Below are 17,379 nucleotides of genomic sequence, written 5' to 3' on the forward strand. Positions count from 1 at the left end.
CGGTTCTGCGCATGCTCAATTCACTCGCACATAAAATCCATTGCATAATTTAATAGTGCAACCATTTAAATAAAAATAAGTAATAAGCACAAACCTAACAATTTACACTATTTAAATATTGTATCTTTACATTTCCGATCTGTAATAAAAGACAAACATAATCGGCCCACATGTTTGCTTTTTCACACTACTTAAACAATCTATACATAAATTTCCTGGTGTAAAAATATGTTATTATTATTATTATTATTATTATTATTATTATTATTATTATTATTTTACGTATTTGACTGGAAAAAAAGCAGCTCGGTTCTGTTCGGTTCACTTTTTTCTCACTAATCACCGCTACTGCACGCGAGCGCTGTCGTTTTCTTCCTGACCTTTGAACCTTGGCTGAATTATCCAATCAGATTGAAGCTTGTTGAGTCGTGGAGGAGAAGTTCGGCTGCTAAATGCTAAGTCAACATGGTGAGTGACCCTCTGTCGAAATGTGAAAAAAAACGAGTAAATAGTTGAGTATTTTCGCGATGGAGCAGTGTGAGAGTTAATTAGAGAAGCTATTTTCAGACTTGTGGAGTTTAGAATAGGTTATGTGTATTGAGTTAAGCGGGTTTGGGAGCGTTAGCGGCTGTAGCTAGGCGCTGCGGCGCGTGCCGGATGAATGAGCGGCGTTAGCGCGCGCGCTGTTGTTACGTCCCGGGGGTCTGTTTGTGATTGTAAACAAGCCTGTAAACATGTTCGTGTCTTAATGTTCTATATTCCGGGTATTTTCTTACCAATTTCATGACTAAAGGTACAGGTGTTTTAGTGAAAATTGGGCTAGTTAGCTCACAGTGTTAGCGACACCACGGAGTCGGATTGTCTCTCACACAGCGTGCAGTGAAACACCGAGGAGATCCGATTCCAGCTGTATAATTCACACATGGATCTCCGAGCTGAACTGATGTACACACTCAGCTCACACATTTCACTATGAAGCTTAGAGTCCCATCTGGCTAAACAATGATCTAGGGTTCAGCTAACTGTAGCTACTTTGGATGAAGTTTAGCTTTCCATTAGTAAAAGATTCACTTTGTCTATAACAAACTCGGCTCCTGGATTTGTTCATTTACATGTGCCGTATATGAGAAATGCCATTTGAAAAATCAGGACCAGATTTGTGTCTCTCATTAGGTCTATACATTGCTGTATTTTAGGTTTTAAATTCTATTGTACAATAAATTGAATCGTTTCTCGTTGTACTATAAGTTTCACTGAACTAGAAGATTCAAAATACGACTGCATTAGTCGAACAGGTTACAGAGAAATGATTTCTTTTGTTTAGAATTGTTAAATCATGAATGAGAGGAATGCAAATTTCATATAGTTTTTGGCCCTTATCCTGAAGTGCAAGATTACCAGTGACTAGACTAATATGAAACACATATCACATGTTTTGTCTATTTATTTTTGTATTGGTACTAAAACATCTAATTGGCATTTAGTAAATATTTTTTAACAGTAAACAGGGTTTATTATTTTTTTTTTTACATCAAAGGCACTCTCAGGAGCAAGTTTTACAGACAAGTTTGTTAGGGAAATCCTCTATTGGTTTAATCTAAAATATATATATATGTATGTATGTATGTAGACACCATACATAATTATATAAAATATTTTGTCACCTTTAGCACCAATACAACATTTTGGAACATCTGTGCGATCTAATTTGAAATAGGAGAACGATCCTGATTGTAGATGATCTAGAACCAGATTTTGTATTGGATATAGAAAAAAAAAGTGCAAAGTGTTGTTTTTTCTGTTTTAAGGTTTATAAAGAAAGTATAAAGTACATGTACAACCTGCTGGCAGAAATTGATTCAAAACTCGGCAATATGTGATGAGTGCAGAGTTGGAGCCTTGATCATTTTTAGATAATGTACCTGCTGTGAGATTTTTCTTCTGAGTTAATTTTTATTTTATTTTATTACTACTGATTTGGAGATGATATAGGTGCAAAATTTTCCTTTTTACTTGTTGAACAGTGGAAGCACACTTACTGGTGTAGTTTACCCTGTACACAGGTGAACTGTAGTCATTAATAGTTTGAACTCTTGTTCATTAAAGTCCTCTACTGACGGGAATAATGCTCCAAGCCAAGCACCACCTTATCCTGGAGTCCCTCCATCAGCAATTCCCCCTCCTTTTGTAAGTTGCCATTGAATGTGACATTTCTTTAACAGGTGTTGCCTTCGTTGTGTGATTTTTTGTTTTGTTTTGTTTGGTTTTATACATATATACACTGTTTGTGTGTGTCATTCTGCTTTAAAAGATGGGACCACCTGGAATACCGCCTCACTTCCCACCTATGGGAATGCCACCGATGGGTCAGAGGCCCCCCAGCATGGCTCCCATTCCTGGAGGGATGATTCCACCACCCATGATGCCCCCGATGGGTGCCCCTCCAATGGGACAGGTAAAGAAAACAGTTTATTAATAAATCATGTAATTACTAATCAGTAAAAAAGGGCTGCCTGTACAGCTCTCAGATCTCAGTCTCATACATTACCAATGTTTACATTTCCATTTATCTGTATTCTGTGCAGCTCTAATGTACCATGTTTATTGTTCATGAACACTGTCAGCATTGATCTGCTTTTAATGAGGCATATGATTTTAATAAAAGCTGTGCTGCTTTAATATTAGTGTATTTGTGTGCCATTGCGTTCTACATGCATAACTAAAAGCTATGTCTCCGCCTCCATGTGATTTCATTTTCAATTAGAAGGTGTTGTGTGGAGAATGTTGGTTGTAAGTGTTCATCTCCACATCACCTCCTGTGCTTTAGTACGAAAGCTCATTTTCTTCATCACGAGAATCAGAGCTGCAGCTTCACATTTCTAAAAAGGGGCTTCTAAACTGACACGCACACTTGCACGCGCTCTCTGGCGTCTCACACTGTGTATTAATACCACCCAGCACACTCTGCCACACTGGAGAGAAATTAGCATCTTAGATGAATTTTTCATGAAGCTCTTTTATTAGATGCCAGGCATGATGCCACCGATGATGCCGCCAATGATGCCACCACGCATGCCAGCAGCGACGTTGCAGCCCACAGGACCGGTAAAGTAGTCTCACAGAGCGCCCCCCCACTCATCTCTCGGGTTAAAAATAGTTTCTCAGAACCACCAATGGTGTTGGGATTAGCATAATGAATACAGGGGCATGGAGGGAAACTGTACCCATTAAAATGAGCTAGCCTTTTTTTTTTTTTCTTTCTTTTCCTCTCTCTTCTAAACCTAGCTGTGCCATATCTTTCACTCTTAAAGGTTGAAAGCTATTGCAGTAAAACAGTCATCCAATTTGCAGTGGTGGACAGTAACAAAGTAAATTCGTTATGATAATTAAATAGTTGTTTTTGCATATCTTTGGGAGACTTTAATTTAACTACATTTCAGAGTCAAATATCTTACTTTTTACTCAACTACATTTCACAAAACCAGTCTTTTTAAAAAAAATGTATTTATCAGTGGATAAAAACTTAACTGGTCAGGCACGCAGCAAGCCACCAATCATAGTACAGTGTGCTCTGTTTTAAATTAGTTTTGTTTGGCACTTTTCAGTGGCATAGGCGACATGGGCAGCTGCCTAAGGTGGCATCTTGCTGGGGGTGGTGGCACGGGAAAACTAAAAAAAAAAAAAATTTGAACCTGGGCAGGACTCGGAGTGTGCACTTACCGCCTGGAGAAGTTCCCTCATTCATACACTCAGAAAGAAGGTTGGGTGACAAGCTGAATAAAAATAAATAAAATGTATTGTTTATAAAAAAAGGTCTAAACCTTAGGAGCCCAATCCAGGGAAAAAAAGAATAAAGAAGTAGGGAGAATCGTGCAAAAGATAAAGGTGTGTATGCAGCTCATATCGTTATGAGGATAGTATATGATACTGCATTTGATGTAAAAGGCTAATAACTGTATCACTTAGTTTATGCTGAGTTGCGTGCTGTGCTTTTACACAACAATATTTCTTTTCATTTGCATAACCTAATTTATAGTGTTATTTATCATAATGTGTGTAGCTTGCAACAAAACAATTACAACCTAACTAGTCTAGTTGGATTGTAGTTAAACTTGCACTTATTGATTTGGGTACCTTTAAATGGGTGATGCCATAAAGTTCTTTAGTTCTTAAAAGGGTAATTTAAAAGAACTATATTATAAGTATATAGTTTGTATTTTATGGCTACATTTAGGCAAGGAGTTGGATGGTTCTTAGATTTTGATAAATTGTGCACACTGATGTGTATTTAATTGTGCAATAAATGCACTTATGGTGATATTTCTACATGGAAGCTCTCAGAAATGTATCCAAATTTGTGGACTTTTCTGAGAACGTCTTACTCATCCAGTGACAGTAGCTGAAGCAGAGAGTAGTTTCAGCTTTGAAAATCTCATCAATGTGGAGACGTTGGTTCACCCAAGGCCTCATTCAATCTAAAACCGCCATTGCTGCTTGGTGGTATCTACTTAGCACAAACATACAGTTCAGTCAGTTTAATATCAAGTAAAACATTTTGAGAGGAATCAATGATGGAAGAAACTACTGAATCTAACTTTCCACAGCACCCATGGCCTTATTTGCATGATTTTTTTTTAAGTCGTTGAAAAGAAGTTTATTGGCTCATGATCATTTTAAAAGATACCAATCAGTGTTTGACTCATTAATATTATTCTATTAATAGATCGTTGTGCTAAGAGAGATTTTCACATAAAATGAGTTGATTAAGCAATTTGAAGACAATTACTTTTGTACTTTTACTCAGGTGAAAGTTTAAAGGGACTTTAACTGGAGTAATATTTAACCTAATGTATCTTTACTTTTAATCAAGTACATGCTTTATGTACTTTGTCCACCACTGCCAATTTGACAGATTCACTGTGAAACAAGTGTATTATGTATTGTGCCTGTTTTTACCCTAGTGCTGAATTACCATTTTTCCAATCAGCAGTGCTTCTTTTAATCAGAGATTCTTTTCCCTCAGGGCACATAAATACTTTAATATAATGTATATATGCATAAAGGTTTCTTACATCCTTCTTGTACTTACATGGCTCAGTGTTATTTTACCCAGTGACATAACTTAATTGTTATTTAGGATATTGTTTGAATTAATTTTGATCACATTGATGTTTTTGTTTGCATGGATTTGAGGTTTTTGTTGTTATTATTATTATTATTATTAATAATAATAATAATACATTATAAAAATGATTTTTTGTGTCTTCTCTTCCCTTTAGCCTGGTGTTAGTCCTGTGGATACAGCTGGTAAGTCAGCTTAAAAATTACAATTTGAATATTTTCTTATTATGATTAATATAATTCATTGTAAAAATTTTTTTTGCCCTTTTAGCAACTGCTGCTCCTGGAACTACTGTAAGCACAAAAAAAAACATTAATTACAGATAACTGCAAAAAAAAAAAAAAAAATAGTTAATAGGGGTTTAATGGTACACAAGATTCACCCTGGTTTTTGTCACGGTTTGGTGGTAATTTTGGTACAGTTTGGGGGAAGAAATGCAAAGCTTAAAATTGCTTTTTTTTTTATTTTTTATTTATTTTTTATAAAACAGTTTATTATTAACATTTGTAATCAACATGTGACATTTCAAACTATTTTAAATAAAATGCATGCTTAGTTAAATAATATATAAATTAATTTTAGATAAAATAGAATAAACAAATTAATGCAATAAACTTATTTATTATATGGATTAAATTGAATAATCAATTAAAATGGCACAAATTAAATTGATTAAATAAAATTAAATAAATTAAAAACATAAAAGTTTATATTTGTTATATATTACAGGTGTGAGTGTTTGTGTGTGTGTGTGTGGGGGGGTATACATTTAATATTTAATTTTCTAAAGATATAATCTACTTAATGTTTCTACTTATTTCAGCATAAATAAAAAGACTTTGTTCCTCCCATTTTTCATTTATTTACTCCCTCAATATTCAGAATTGTCCGAATTTTCTCCTTTTAAAGGAAATTCTTAAAAGGAGAAAATTCTCCTTACAAAAGGAGAATAGCTGTTCTTAAACAATAAAGAATCCATAGTGCTAGTGTTGGTCACTAGCCACTTCCTGGTTAGCGGCTAATGCTAGTGCTATGGATTCTATAGCATTTTCATGCATGTGAAAAACCTGCGATCCGCCACTTAATATGTTTCAGAGGGAACTCTATTTTAACTCTGTTTCTTACGTAAAATAGATTCCACCGAAAGCCCTGTACCAAAAAATGTTGGTATGAATACGTGTACCTTTACACCCCTAGTAGTTAAGAATGATCTTGCTGTTTTGCAGGGTAATATTTTGTAATATTTTTGTAATTGGGATTGTTTTTACAGAGCACAACAGCAAATGACTCTTCCCCAGATGATCAGCCTAAAAAGGTCAGTATACAGACTGCCTACAGACTCTGTGTTTAAATCTAATGTAAAAAAACAAACAAAAAAAAAACGATGCCTGGAAATCTTGAAATTAAGTTGCCAGCTGTTGCTGACACTAGTGACACTAATATAATGTGTATGGCTCCAAGCAGAAATCAATGTGGACAGAGCATAAGTCAGTGGATGGCAAAACCTATTACTACAACACAGAGACCAAGCAGTCCACGTGGGAGAAACCAGATGACCTCAAATCACCTGCAGAGGTAAAAACAGGGCAAATCCTAACTTTATTTATCTATTGTTTTTGCCCTACTTTGTCCATCTGTTCAAAATGTAATTATTCTTTTAGTTTTATTGATCTTTACTGCTCAAAAGTTCACTGATGTATATTGATGTTATTGCGTTGCAGCAAATGCTCTCTAAGTGCCCATGGAAGGAGTACAAGTCTGACACTGGAAAGCCTTATTACTACAACTCTCAGACTAAAGAGTCACGCTGGACAAAGCCTAAAGAACTCGAAGATTTAGAAGGTATGTCTTTCAAGTCCATTCTCAAAATATTTAACAGTAATTGATGAATGTGGGGTTTATAGTTTTTTTTACCCGAGGACTTATCCTCAGAATCCTCTCTTCTTTGACTATTGCATTGCAGAGAATCAGACATGTGACAGAAATTAAATACAAAACCACACATTTGGTATTTTTTATTATTTTTGTTATGTTTTATTGATTCATCAGATGAATTTTCAATTATTTGGAACACATTTTCATTTAGATTTTTTACATCACCAAATAATTCAATACATAGATTTAAAGAGCGACTTTCTCTACATTATGTGCACAGAAAAAAATAAAAACATATAGCTGAGGATTGGTTGTTTGTGCCAGCATGACAATCTGTACAATGCTGCTTAATAAGCGTCACTTGTTGCATTGTCAAGCATTACTTGTTTTTTTATTATTTGTGATTTGTAGTCATAAAAAGTGTTGTATGATCCAATATGAAACTGATCACTGTGGAATTAAATGGCTTGAAGAATAAATTTTCTTTAGCTACTGTAAATATGAGCTGGAATTATTGTATGAAGATGTATAAAAAGTCTCTTTTAAAAATAACTTCTTTTTTTTCTTTCAGCGATGATAAAGGCAGAGGAGAATGGGTATGAATATTAATATGACCTGAATTGACTATTGTGTTCAAATTCTTTGCTTTTAAGTAAATATTATTGTGTGTGTGTGTGTGTGTGTGTGTGTGTGTGTGTGTGTGTGTGTGTGTGTGTGTGTGTGTGTGTGTGTGTGTGTGTGTGTGTGTGTGTGTTAGGACTGTGGACGTTGTAGCTCCTGGCACCACTCCCACTCTCGCAGCTCACACGGAAACAGCGCTCACTGTGCCAACTGTTCCAGAGGCTGATGCTACCATAGCAACGAGTGTTGCAGAAGAACAGCCATCTCAAATGCCTGTGCAGGGGACCGAGGGAGGCAGTGAAGTAACAGTGGCATCACCCAAGGACACACCCACAACCGAGACCCAGCCCAGGTACACACACACACACACACGCATGCATGCACAGTATTTCGATCCTACAGCTGTAAGCTACAATTTGCTAATGGCTTATTCTTGGCTCGCTTTTGCTCGTTGGCACCGTAAACTGATGTCACTGATAGCTATCCTTTCTAGCATGGCCCCAGCATGAACTTCTTTTTCCTCTCACATGAACAGCGTACAACATTGAAACTCTATCATGTGTGAAAAGTTTCTCACCTAACCAAGGTTCAATGAAAGTGTGACTTTACTTAGCTAAGTGGCTGATACAGATATATCCGCAGAACCTGGGTAGCTGTTTTAAGTGACAAAAACCTGGAGTTTCTGTGAGGTCAGAAATTACTGACTGTTTAAGGATCTGTATATGCCCTTTGATCAAGTCACATAGTGATGTTGCACATCTCCCTTGTTGTTGTTTATTCTTTCTTTTTATTATTTTCTGGGGAATGGGTACCCAATAGATTTTGAGTTTAGTAGATGACAAGAACTTGCTGTCCCAGTGAAATCTCATAAAAGCCAGTATGAATGATTTGTAAAACCACAAATGAAACGATGCAAACTATAAATCACTAGAACTGCAAAATGTACTTTTTATTACAGTCCATTCTCACAGCCACAGTTGACCAAACTAATAAAATGTTACACACTACAACAGTAAATCAGTTTTTATTAGTCCAACAATAAATCATTACACACGTGCTGAAATGTTAACGTGAATTGTTTAGGTAAACAATTCGCCATTTGTATTTTAAAGAACTTAAAGGTTAAGATCTCTGTAGATATGTAGATGATCATCCTAAAAAGATTAAAGGTTTAGCGTAGTGTTTTTATTAATGTTTTATCAGTGCTGCTGATATTTATTAATGAATTGTTCATTATATTACAATATGCAAAATAAGACCTCTGATATGAAAAAAAAATATTGACTAAATCTACTGTTATCAGTACAATCTTAACAATGCTTATTCCTTCAGTAATGACACATCTAAAGAAGAAAGGCCGGAGCTGGTGAAGAAAGTGTACAAGTGGAACACCAAAGAGGAAGCAAAACAGGCCTTCAAAGAACTGCTCAAGGAGAAGGTAGAGCTCTTTGCTATTTGTGTACAAACCCCCCCCCCCTCTCTCTCTCTCTCTCTCTCTCTCTCTCTCTCTCTCTTTTTTTTTTCTTTGATGCAAGAACCTGCAACTCTAGATCTCTAAAATGCCCGTTGGACCACTTTCTTGGACACACACTTTCTCACGTCATTCCTCCTGTTACAGATATTGTGTGATGACCGCCTGTATGTGCTTCTATATATAGTGTTTTAATTTGATGCACAAAGCTGTGTTCCTAGGCCCCTGCCTGCTATTCCTAAGGGTGCTCTAATTACCCCGACTGTATGATTAGGGGGTTGAGAGTTGAGGACCACACAATAGGACGCTCCAGTGAGCAGCACTTATAATGAAGGTGTATAAATGGAGGCCCGAATTTGTCTAGTTTCCTTTTTGAACCTGTCACTTCCTACTCACCACCCGCTTTGTCATTGTCCCCTGCATTTTGTCTCCATCCTGTCTCTCATCTCATAAGGGATGGGGAAGTAATCGAAAAAGGTGACTTATGTAAGGTCCTGGCATTTCTAAAAATTATGTTAGTGTCACACATGCCTACTGCACAATTAGGAGAACACATCACCTAGCCTCCTTACAGCCACAGAGGAGCTTCTGGCATTTCCATTATTTCTCTCTCTCACCCACTCACATACTCACACAGATATTCTTTTTTTCACACAGTTTTCTATTAACCAGTTCTCTGTTCACTAACTTTAAATTTAAAAATTGAGTATTTTGATCTACCATGATTCTTTTATACTTATTTGGTATAAAACTTTGAGGACATTTTATACCAGCAGTTGTTTGTTTATTTTTTTCAAACCCTATGTTGTCAGTCAGTGTAATTTAATTTTGGCAGATCAGACATGAACCCAGACATGAACAGCACAGTTTCAAGTTCTATAGTGTTTCTCACAATGGACATCATTTCAGAGCAGCTTTACAGAATGTAAGACTTAAAGTGAATGATGTGTGTTTATCCCTGATGAGCAGCAAGGAAAATCCCCCCTTAAATGTTTTGAGGGCACGTTATAATGAGGCTGATACTCTCTTCAGTACCATGTGGCTGTGCTGAATTTGTAAAGAACTGCTCTATGGGTTTTGTGTCCAGGGTGTGGCGTCGAATGCGTCCTGGGAGCAGGCAATGAAGATGATCATTAATGACCCTCGTTACAGGTACCTACAGACACTGAAACTAACTAAATTTAACCCTGAAACGAATAGATAGTTCATGCCTTGATAACACTGCCTTTATTGCTTTGTCTTCCATCATTAAGTGTGGTGTGTGTTTGTTGACAGTGCTCTGCCCAAGCTGAGTGAGAAGAAGCAAGCCTTTAATGCCTATAAGGTTCAGACAGAGAAGGAGGAGAAAGAGGAGGCCAGGATAAAATACAAAGAATCCAAAGAGACATTCCAACGTTTCTTAGAGAACCACGAGAAAATGACTTCCACCACCAGATACAAGTAAGAACTTTAGCTTAAATGTTTTAAACAGACCAAGGAGGGGAAAAATACAGAAACCCATATACTGAATTAAAATCCAACCGGCCTAATAATACTTAGGTCCCGCTTGTGCCACCAGAGCAGCTCTGACCTGTTGAGGCACAGACTGTAAAAGACCTCTACAGCTGTTCTATGCCATCTGGCAACAAGATTTATTTATGCATTGAATTTGTTTGTCCAGCATTGAGAATTTGGATGTTCCTCAAACCATTTAAAAAAAAAACTGTTGTGGTGTGGCAGAGCGCATTATCCTGCCGATAAGTGCAGCAGGATTATCCCAGAGATGCTACAATTTTTTGATTTTCATAACTACTTAAGAAAAGCAATTGTGAATATAATGCTATTACTAAGAAAGGCCTATGTGCAAAAGACAAACAGTAGATCACCTTTGTCCACCACTAAGTGCATTTAAAGATTGGATACTCTACATTTAACAGTTTTTTTTTTTTAATGCTACACCATATCTTTATTCAGAAGCTCACCCATTAATATGTACAATTCTGAGTAATGACGGACTATGAATATATAATACAAGTAACTCATTAACGAGTTCAGTTCATGGTACACTACTTCCTCCTTTTGGCAAACAAATGCACTGCAGCAGTGTTCCTTGGGTGATGGTGTGTGTGTGTGTGTGTGTGTGTGTGTTAGGAAAGCAGAACAGATGTTTGGTGATCAGGAAGTGTGGAGCTGTGTTCCAGAGAGAGACAGACTGGAGATTTATGATGACGTTCTCTTCTACTTGGCAAAGAAAGAGAAGGTGTGATATTTTTACTTGATTTACTTAATTGTGACTTAGCCGTTATTAAACGTCTACATAATTAATGTCTCATATTTACTTGCATTTATCTAATTTATTTAAAATCACCATGTAGCATTTCATGCTATTTCACACCAATTTCGGGCCTGGCACTTGTAGTTGGGATTGTCCTTTTAATGCAGATTGTTAAATCTGAACTCATTTCATGGAACTGAAGTAACTTTTATAAAACATGATTAAGCCATATACAGTATCGCATCGTGGTATTACTTATGGTAAATTATTCCATAAATTACATTAACAACCATGAAGGATATTCTTGTATCCAGCATGTACAGATTGAAATCAGTAATTTCAAATATGTCCTTGTCTTGAAATAAGCAGAGAAATTATGCTAATTAAAAAAGACCACTAATATTGGTTCAGACATAATTGGGTGATGATCTTAAGCCTATTCTCTCTCTGCTGTAGGAACAAGCCAAGCAACTAAGGAAGAGGAATTGGGAGGCACTGAAGAACATCTTGGATAACATGGCTAATGTGACTTACCGCACCACTTGGTCCGAGGCTCAGCAATACCTGCTGGATAATCCCACATTTGCAGAGGATGAGGAGCTACAGAGTATGAAAACACACACATAAACTGAAGTAAAAGCCAATAATTTGGAAGGGTCCCTCAACACGGTTGTGGATCTCAAGTATATTTGAGCTGTTATGCTGAGTGAAACACAAGACCCTATCTAGAAATGTAGGTCAAGTTCAAAAATAGCAGTATATTTAGACACAAAAATAGAGCTAAATTGAAAAAAAAAAACAGCTGAATGAAGTGCTGTAACAATATGAGCTTTTTGATGTAGAGTTCATTTTTATTACTACACTTAATGAACAGTAGCTAGTCTAAAGTAATTATTTGCAGCTTTTAGTTTCACTCCATTACTTGCATTGTGCTACCCAATCTGTGTGATTAACAGTAAAATACTGACTTAATTGGTTTCTCAAGGGTCATTAGGTTCAACTCGTACAGAAGTGTTTCAGGTGGTGCTCGCTTCCGAATAGTGATATTATAGAGCCGTATGATCTTTGGTTTGATGCCTGGTATAAAAATAAAAGCTGGAGACCCACTGTCTCTGAAAGGCCAAACCGAGCTAATGAAGTATAAGCACTTCTGGGAAGAACGCAGTGATGTAAAGCTGTTTGTGTCTGTGGCAGACATGGACAAGGAGGATGCACTGATCTGTTTCGAGGAGCACATCCGTGCACTGGAAAAGGAAGAAGACGAGGAGAAGCAGAAATCTTTGCTGAGAGAGAGACGTAGACAGCGCAAAAACAGGGAATCTTTCCAGGTGACTGACTTGCACCACACACTGGTCATGTATTTATCATTTCTCCAGTAACCTAAATGATTTTAAATTTCATCATTTTAATATACTTTACAAAAATTGATATTACCAATGCCTGAATTGAGTTGTGATTTAATTTTCTTACATAAAGCAGTATGACTGCATTAACCGTCTGCTTTGTCATGTAGAAATTTCTGGATGAGTTGCATGACCACGGCCAGCTGCACTCTATGTCAGCATGGATGGAGATGTATCCAACCATCAGCTCAGACATCCGCTTTGCTAGCATGCTGGGACAACCAGGTGAGACATGGACACACATCCTGCTTTTCTCTGGCACTAACCAGTTCAGAACACACACACACACACACACACACACACACACACACACACACACACACACACACACACACACACACACACACACACACACACACACACACACACACACACACACACACACACACACACACACACACACACACACACACACACACACACACACACACACAGAACCACTATTGGTTTCTGATGAATCCTTAATAATTTACATCTGCCTAAAAAGCAACATGGGATTTTCGCTCCTTTTTTGATTTCCAATAAATACACAAACATAAGTCTGTGTCTGGGAATAAATCCAATAGTAAGAAATTAAATGGTGCATGAATCACAAATGAAATGGATCCTTGTTCATGCACCCATTTTGTTTTGTCTGAAACGTTTTGCAGAATCCTAATCTAGTTTATATATATATATATATATGTGTGTGTGTGTGTGTTAGCCAGCTAATTAACTTGTTTCCTATAATCTTTGTGTGAACTCTTATTTTGTTCACTTCTAAAGAGAACGCGATCAGGATATTCAGATCTCACAACAGAACTAATGTTCAGTGTGCACTGAACTGATATTTTGTATATGGTTGATAGAGCATGTTCTCATGTTCATCCCTCAGGCTCTACACCTTTGGATTTGTTCAAGTTCTATGTGGAAGATCTCAAGGCTCGTTATCATGATGAAAAGAGAATCATAAAAGACATTTTAAAGGTGGGGCTTTATTATATGTATTATTTAGCATTACTGCATTTACAGGACTGTTCTTTCACAGTTACAGTTCTGTCGATCTAACAGGATAAGTAATATCTGAATTTTGTAAACGCTTTGTGTCTGCAGGATAAAAGCTTTCTGGTGGAGATTAGCACCAGCTTTGAAGACTTCGGTTCGGTTATCAGCTCTGACAAGAGGGCCACCACTCTAGATGCCGGCAACATCAAACTAGCCTTCAACAGTGTAAGCATGTGGTTAATGCTTTATATTATAGCAACTAAAGCAGTATGCAAACTTAACACTTAACTTTCCCCAATTATTATGACCATCAGAGCTCCTGATGATCTTGTGTAGGAGTGTCTTCATAAATTGTAGCATTGTGAATTTCCAAACACATTTTTGGTCAAATGAATGCAGATTGGAATTGAAATGATTGTTTGCTGTGTTCACATTACAAAGAAAATCAGTAAAAGAGAGGTCATCTGAAAGCTCATCAGCTGTTCGTGATTAAAGCATGGAGGTTAATGTATCTTTTGTTCTTCTGTGTGAAGCTTCTTGAGAAAGCAGAAGCACGAGAGCGGGAGAGAGAAAAAGAAGAGGCCAGAAAAATGAAGAGGAAAGAGGCTGCCTTCAAGAGTATGCTGAAGCAGGCCACACCCTCACTGGAGCCTGAAACTACATGGGAAGGGGTATGGGCTGCAATTAGCTGAATTGACCACCTTTTTTATTTATTTTATTTTATTTGTATTGTTTTACTTTGAATGCTGCTCATATAATGAGTTTTGCTGTGTCTAAGGTACGAGAGAGATTTCTGAAGGAGCCAGCTTTTGAAGACATCACTCTGGAGTCGGAGAGAAAGAGGATATTTAAAGATTTTATGCATGTACTAGAGGTAATGCTCAAAATCTCTTTTAATGTGTTTCAGTTTGCCGATAATCCAAACAATCACCTGGGTTTCATCATCTCATCAAGGTTCAGAAAATGCAAATGAGCCCCACAACTACTGCTGTTTTAAATATTTAGTGTTTGAGTTTTCTCTCGTTTTTCTCTTTCGTCTCTATTTGTGCAGCACGAGTGTCAGCACCATCATTCCAAAACCAAGAAACACTCAAAGAAATCCAAGAAGCATCACAGAAAACGATCACGTTCTCGCTCGGTAACCAAACCACAAACTTTCCTCTCGGAAGCAGAAACCCCACACATTCAGCACATACCTAACCGGCCTCGTCACTTTTGCAGGGTTCTGAATCTGAGGACGATGAGTATCACTCGAAAAAGAAGAAGCGCTCTACATCGAAATCTCCGTCAGAGCACTCTTCCTCAGGGGAATCAGGTTGGCGTGTGCTTTATTAAACTTTCCCGCTTAGCATTAATCAATAACTTCACTGCACAACACACCACAACACACAAACTCCAGCTCCGAAGTTAATCCACTCTCTAACGATAAGATTTTTTAACAAATCTGGTATTGATTTTCACAGAGAGGAGCTACAAAAAATCCAAGAAACACAAGAAGAAGGGAAAGAAGAGAAGACACAAGTCTGTAAGTTCTGCAGAGATCCAGTGCATAAAAATCTGTACACCTCGGGTTCTCCGTTTCTCAATAATCGAATCAATATTTCATGTTTTCTAACTTTGAAAACTGACTTATATGCATTTATTTAACTCTTGTATATACTAATTTATATTTTACGACATTTTGAGGTGTTTCCAAATAGGTTATTATTGCAAGATGGGTTTTTTTTTTTGTTATCCTCTAGATTTGAAGATATAAAGTTACGGTATCTGCTATCTGTAAGCTATCAGTTACTCATAAACTTAAGTTAATGTCTAATAATTTGCCCCTTTTTGATCTCCCTATCCTGCTCTCCATGCAGGCTTCCCCAGAGTCTGATGTAGAAAAGGACAGAAAGGGACGAGACAAAGACAAGGATAAAGAGAACGATAAGTCCAGAGGGAAAAACCGCAGTGAATCCAAACAGAAATCTCCCAAGAGGAAAGCGCCTAGAGAGGAGGTGAGACTTCATTTCAGCGACTTTCACGAGAGATGTTTGGGCTTCCAATTTTCTCGGCCACAAAAATCTAGAATAGCTGACCCGCTGCTCTGTTTCTCTCTCTCTCTCTCTCTCTCTCTCTCTCTCTCTCTCTCTCTCTCTCTCTCTCAGGGAGGATGGGACACGTCAGGCAGTGAACTGAGTGAAGGAGAGCTGGAGAAGAGGAGGAGAACTCTCTTGGAGCAGTTAGATGCACCTTAGATGTCCTATACCTGTGTCCATCCACTTTACCCTGTAAAAGCTGCATTCCTCATAAACGTTTGTATGATGACTCAAACAGTACATTTATGCCGTGCATGGACAACGATTCTTTCCCTTTAGGAGGCTTAGGAGGAAGCGCTCACTGATCAGAAATAACCTCCATGTTTCTCTGCAGTTTCTCAGGAGAACTCGGTCAGGGTGCAAAACTGAGTGAGTGCACAAAGTGGTCTTTTCTGTTGACCTGTTTTCCTTATACCATTTTGTTCTCCTTATCTCCATTGCCACAATTGTTTTTAGGTAGCTGTACATTTATTTTGTAATTGCCAATTGTTCGTCTTAAAATTATTGTTTACAGGTGAAATAAATGCTTGGAACTTTTCCACAAAAAAAACCCCATCAATTAGAATCAAGATGTTTACCGGACAATGGTAATTGTTTAAAGAACTATTTTGAAAAGTATTTTAAACACAAAATACTCACACAATAAACGGTATTATACCACACTGGTGTTCGAGTCTCAGAACTGATTGCTCAGAAGGATTTGATTAATATTGTTGTACAGCAGCTCTGAAAGCTTTAAATTACAGGGTTATAATGATGCACATGCATCTGTAATAACAGCTAATTCACAGGGATCGCTGTCATGTTCTTCAAAAAAAGTTTAATTAATAGACAAACGTATCATTTACCGTATTTTTCGGACTATAAGCCGCTACTTTTTTCCCCACGTTTTGAACCCCGCGGTTTAAACAACGAAGCGGCTAATTTGTGGATTTTTCCCGGGTTTTTCCCGGTTTCACAAACTTCAAGCCAAAAAACTGAGCAACATAACATTAGACCAATGACATTTCCGAACGGAACTGAAAAAACGCACGTCACCTGTGTTCTGAGCTGCACGGCATCGGCACGGCAATTTTTAAACGCACGGCGATGCCAAAAGAAAAACTCGAGAAATAGTGGTGAAAGAAAGGAGTAAGACAGTGAACAATGACTTTCTTGGTAGGCTACTGTTTAGATACAAGCCGTTGTAACGTGTTGAGTCAGGGTGAAGAGAGAGCTCACTAACTCCAGTTGCAACAGAAATCATATAAGCACAGACAGGTTTCCAAAACTCGTGCTTTTTTATCTTTCTTGGCAACAGCATTACGGTTTAGTCAAAGAAACTTAGAAATGAGCATCAGAAAATAATAATGACATATTCCTCGGTCTCCACACATGCAGTTATAGCGGAAAAATGCGGCGGCAGCCTGTTCCCACAATGCCGCTCTGCTCTTAAAGGAGCCACAACATATTTCACCCGTTACACCGTGTAACAGACACTGTCTTTCGTTAAAGCCTGTGTAAGTTCATTAGTTTCAGTGTAGACGGCTTATAGACAGGTGCGGCTTATTTATGTTTAAAATAAAAATGTT

General features: G+C 37.4%; 1 protein-coding gene across 2 annotated transcripts; it reads left to right on the forward strand.

Annotated features, from left to right (window-relative positions):
- Positions 1-335: 335 nt before the first annotated feature.
- On the forward strand, positions 336-16,358 carry prpf40a (PRP40 pre-mRNA processing factor 40 homolog A). Of its 2 annotated transcripts, XM_083536717.1 has the most exons (27): positions 338-468; positions 2,107-2,187; positions 2,312-2,455; positions 3,025-3,105; positions 5,280-5,307; positions 5,393-5,415; positions 6,393-6,437; positions 6,587-6,697; positions 6,844-6,964; positions 7,569-7,593; positions 7,755-7,970; positions 8,951-9,056; positions 10,177-10,241; positions 10,365-10,529; positions 11,220-11,328; positions 11,800-11,950; positions 12,538-12,671; positions 12,857-12,971; positions 13,621-13,712; positions 13,839-13,955; positions 14,264-14,401; positions 14,509-14,604; positions 14,782-14,868; positions 14,952-15,045; positions 15,194-15,255; positions 15,590-15,727; positions 15,878-16,358. In XM_083536717.1, the coding sequence occupies exons 1-27, from the start codon at positions 466-468 to the stop codon at positions 15,965-15,967; spliced, it is 2,637 nt and encodes an 878-aa protein (XP_083392843.1). In that variant the 5' UTR covers positions 338-465; the 3' UTR covers positions 15,968-16,358. The 2 variants fall into 2 exon arrangements, with proteins under 2 accessions (XP_083392844.1, XP_083392843.1); XM_083536718.1 differs by lacking the exon at positions 2,107-2,187 and having other exon boundaries at positions 336-468.
- The last annotated feature ends 1,021 nt before the right edge of the window (positions 16,359-17,379 follow it).

The sequence above is a fragment of the Silurus aristotelis genome, assembly GCF_946808225.1.
Source record: "Silurus aristotelis genome assembly, chromosome: 3".
Lineage (NCBI taxonomy): Eukaryota > Metazoa > Chordata > Actinopteri > Siluriformes > Siluridae > Silurus > Silurus aristotelis.

Coding starts and splice junctions, on each gene's coding strand:
- prpf40a (XM_083536717.1), top strand. Junction 2,456..3,024: donor GTGCCCCTCCAATGGGACAG/GTAAAGAAAACA, acceptor CTCTTTTATTAG/ATGCCAGGCATGATGCCACC. Junction 15,046..15,193: donor CTCTTCCTCAGGGGAATCAG/GTTGGCGTGTGC, acceptor TGATTTTCACAG/AGAGGAGCTACAAAAAATCC.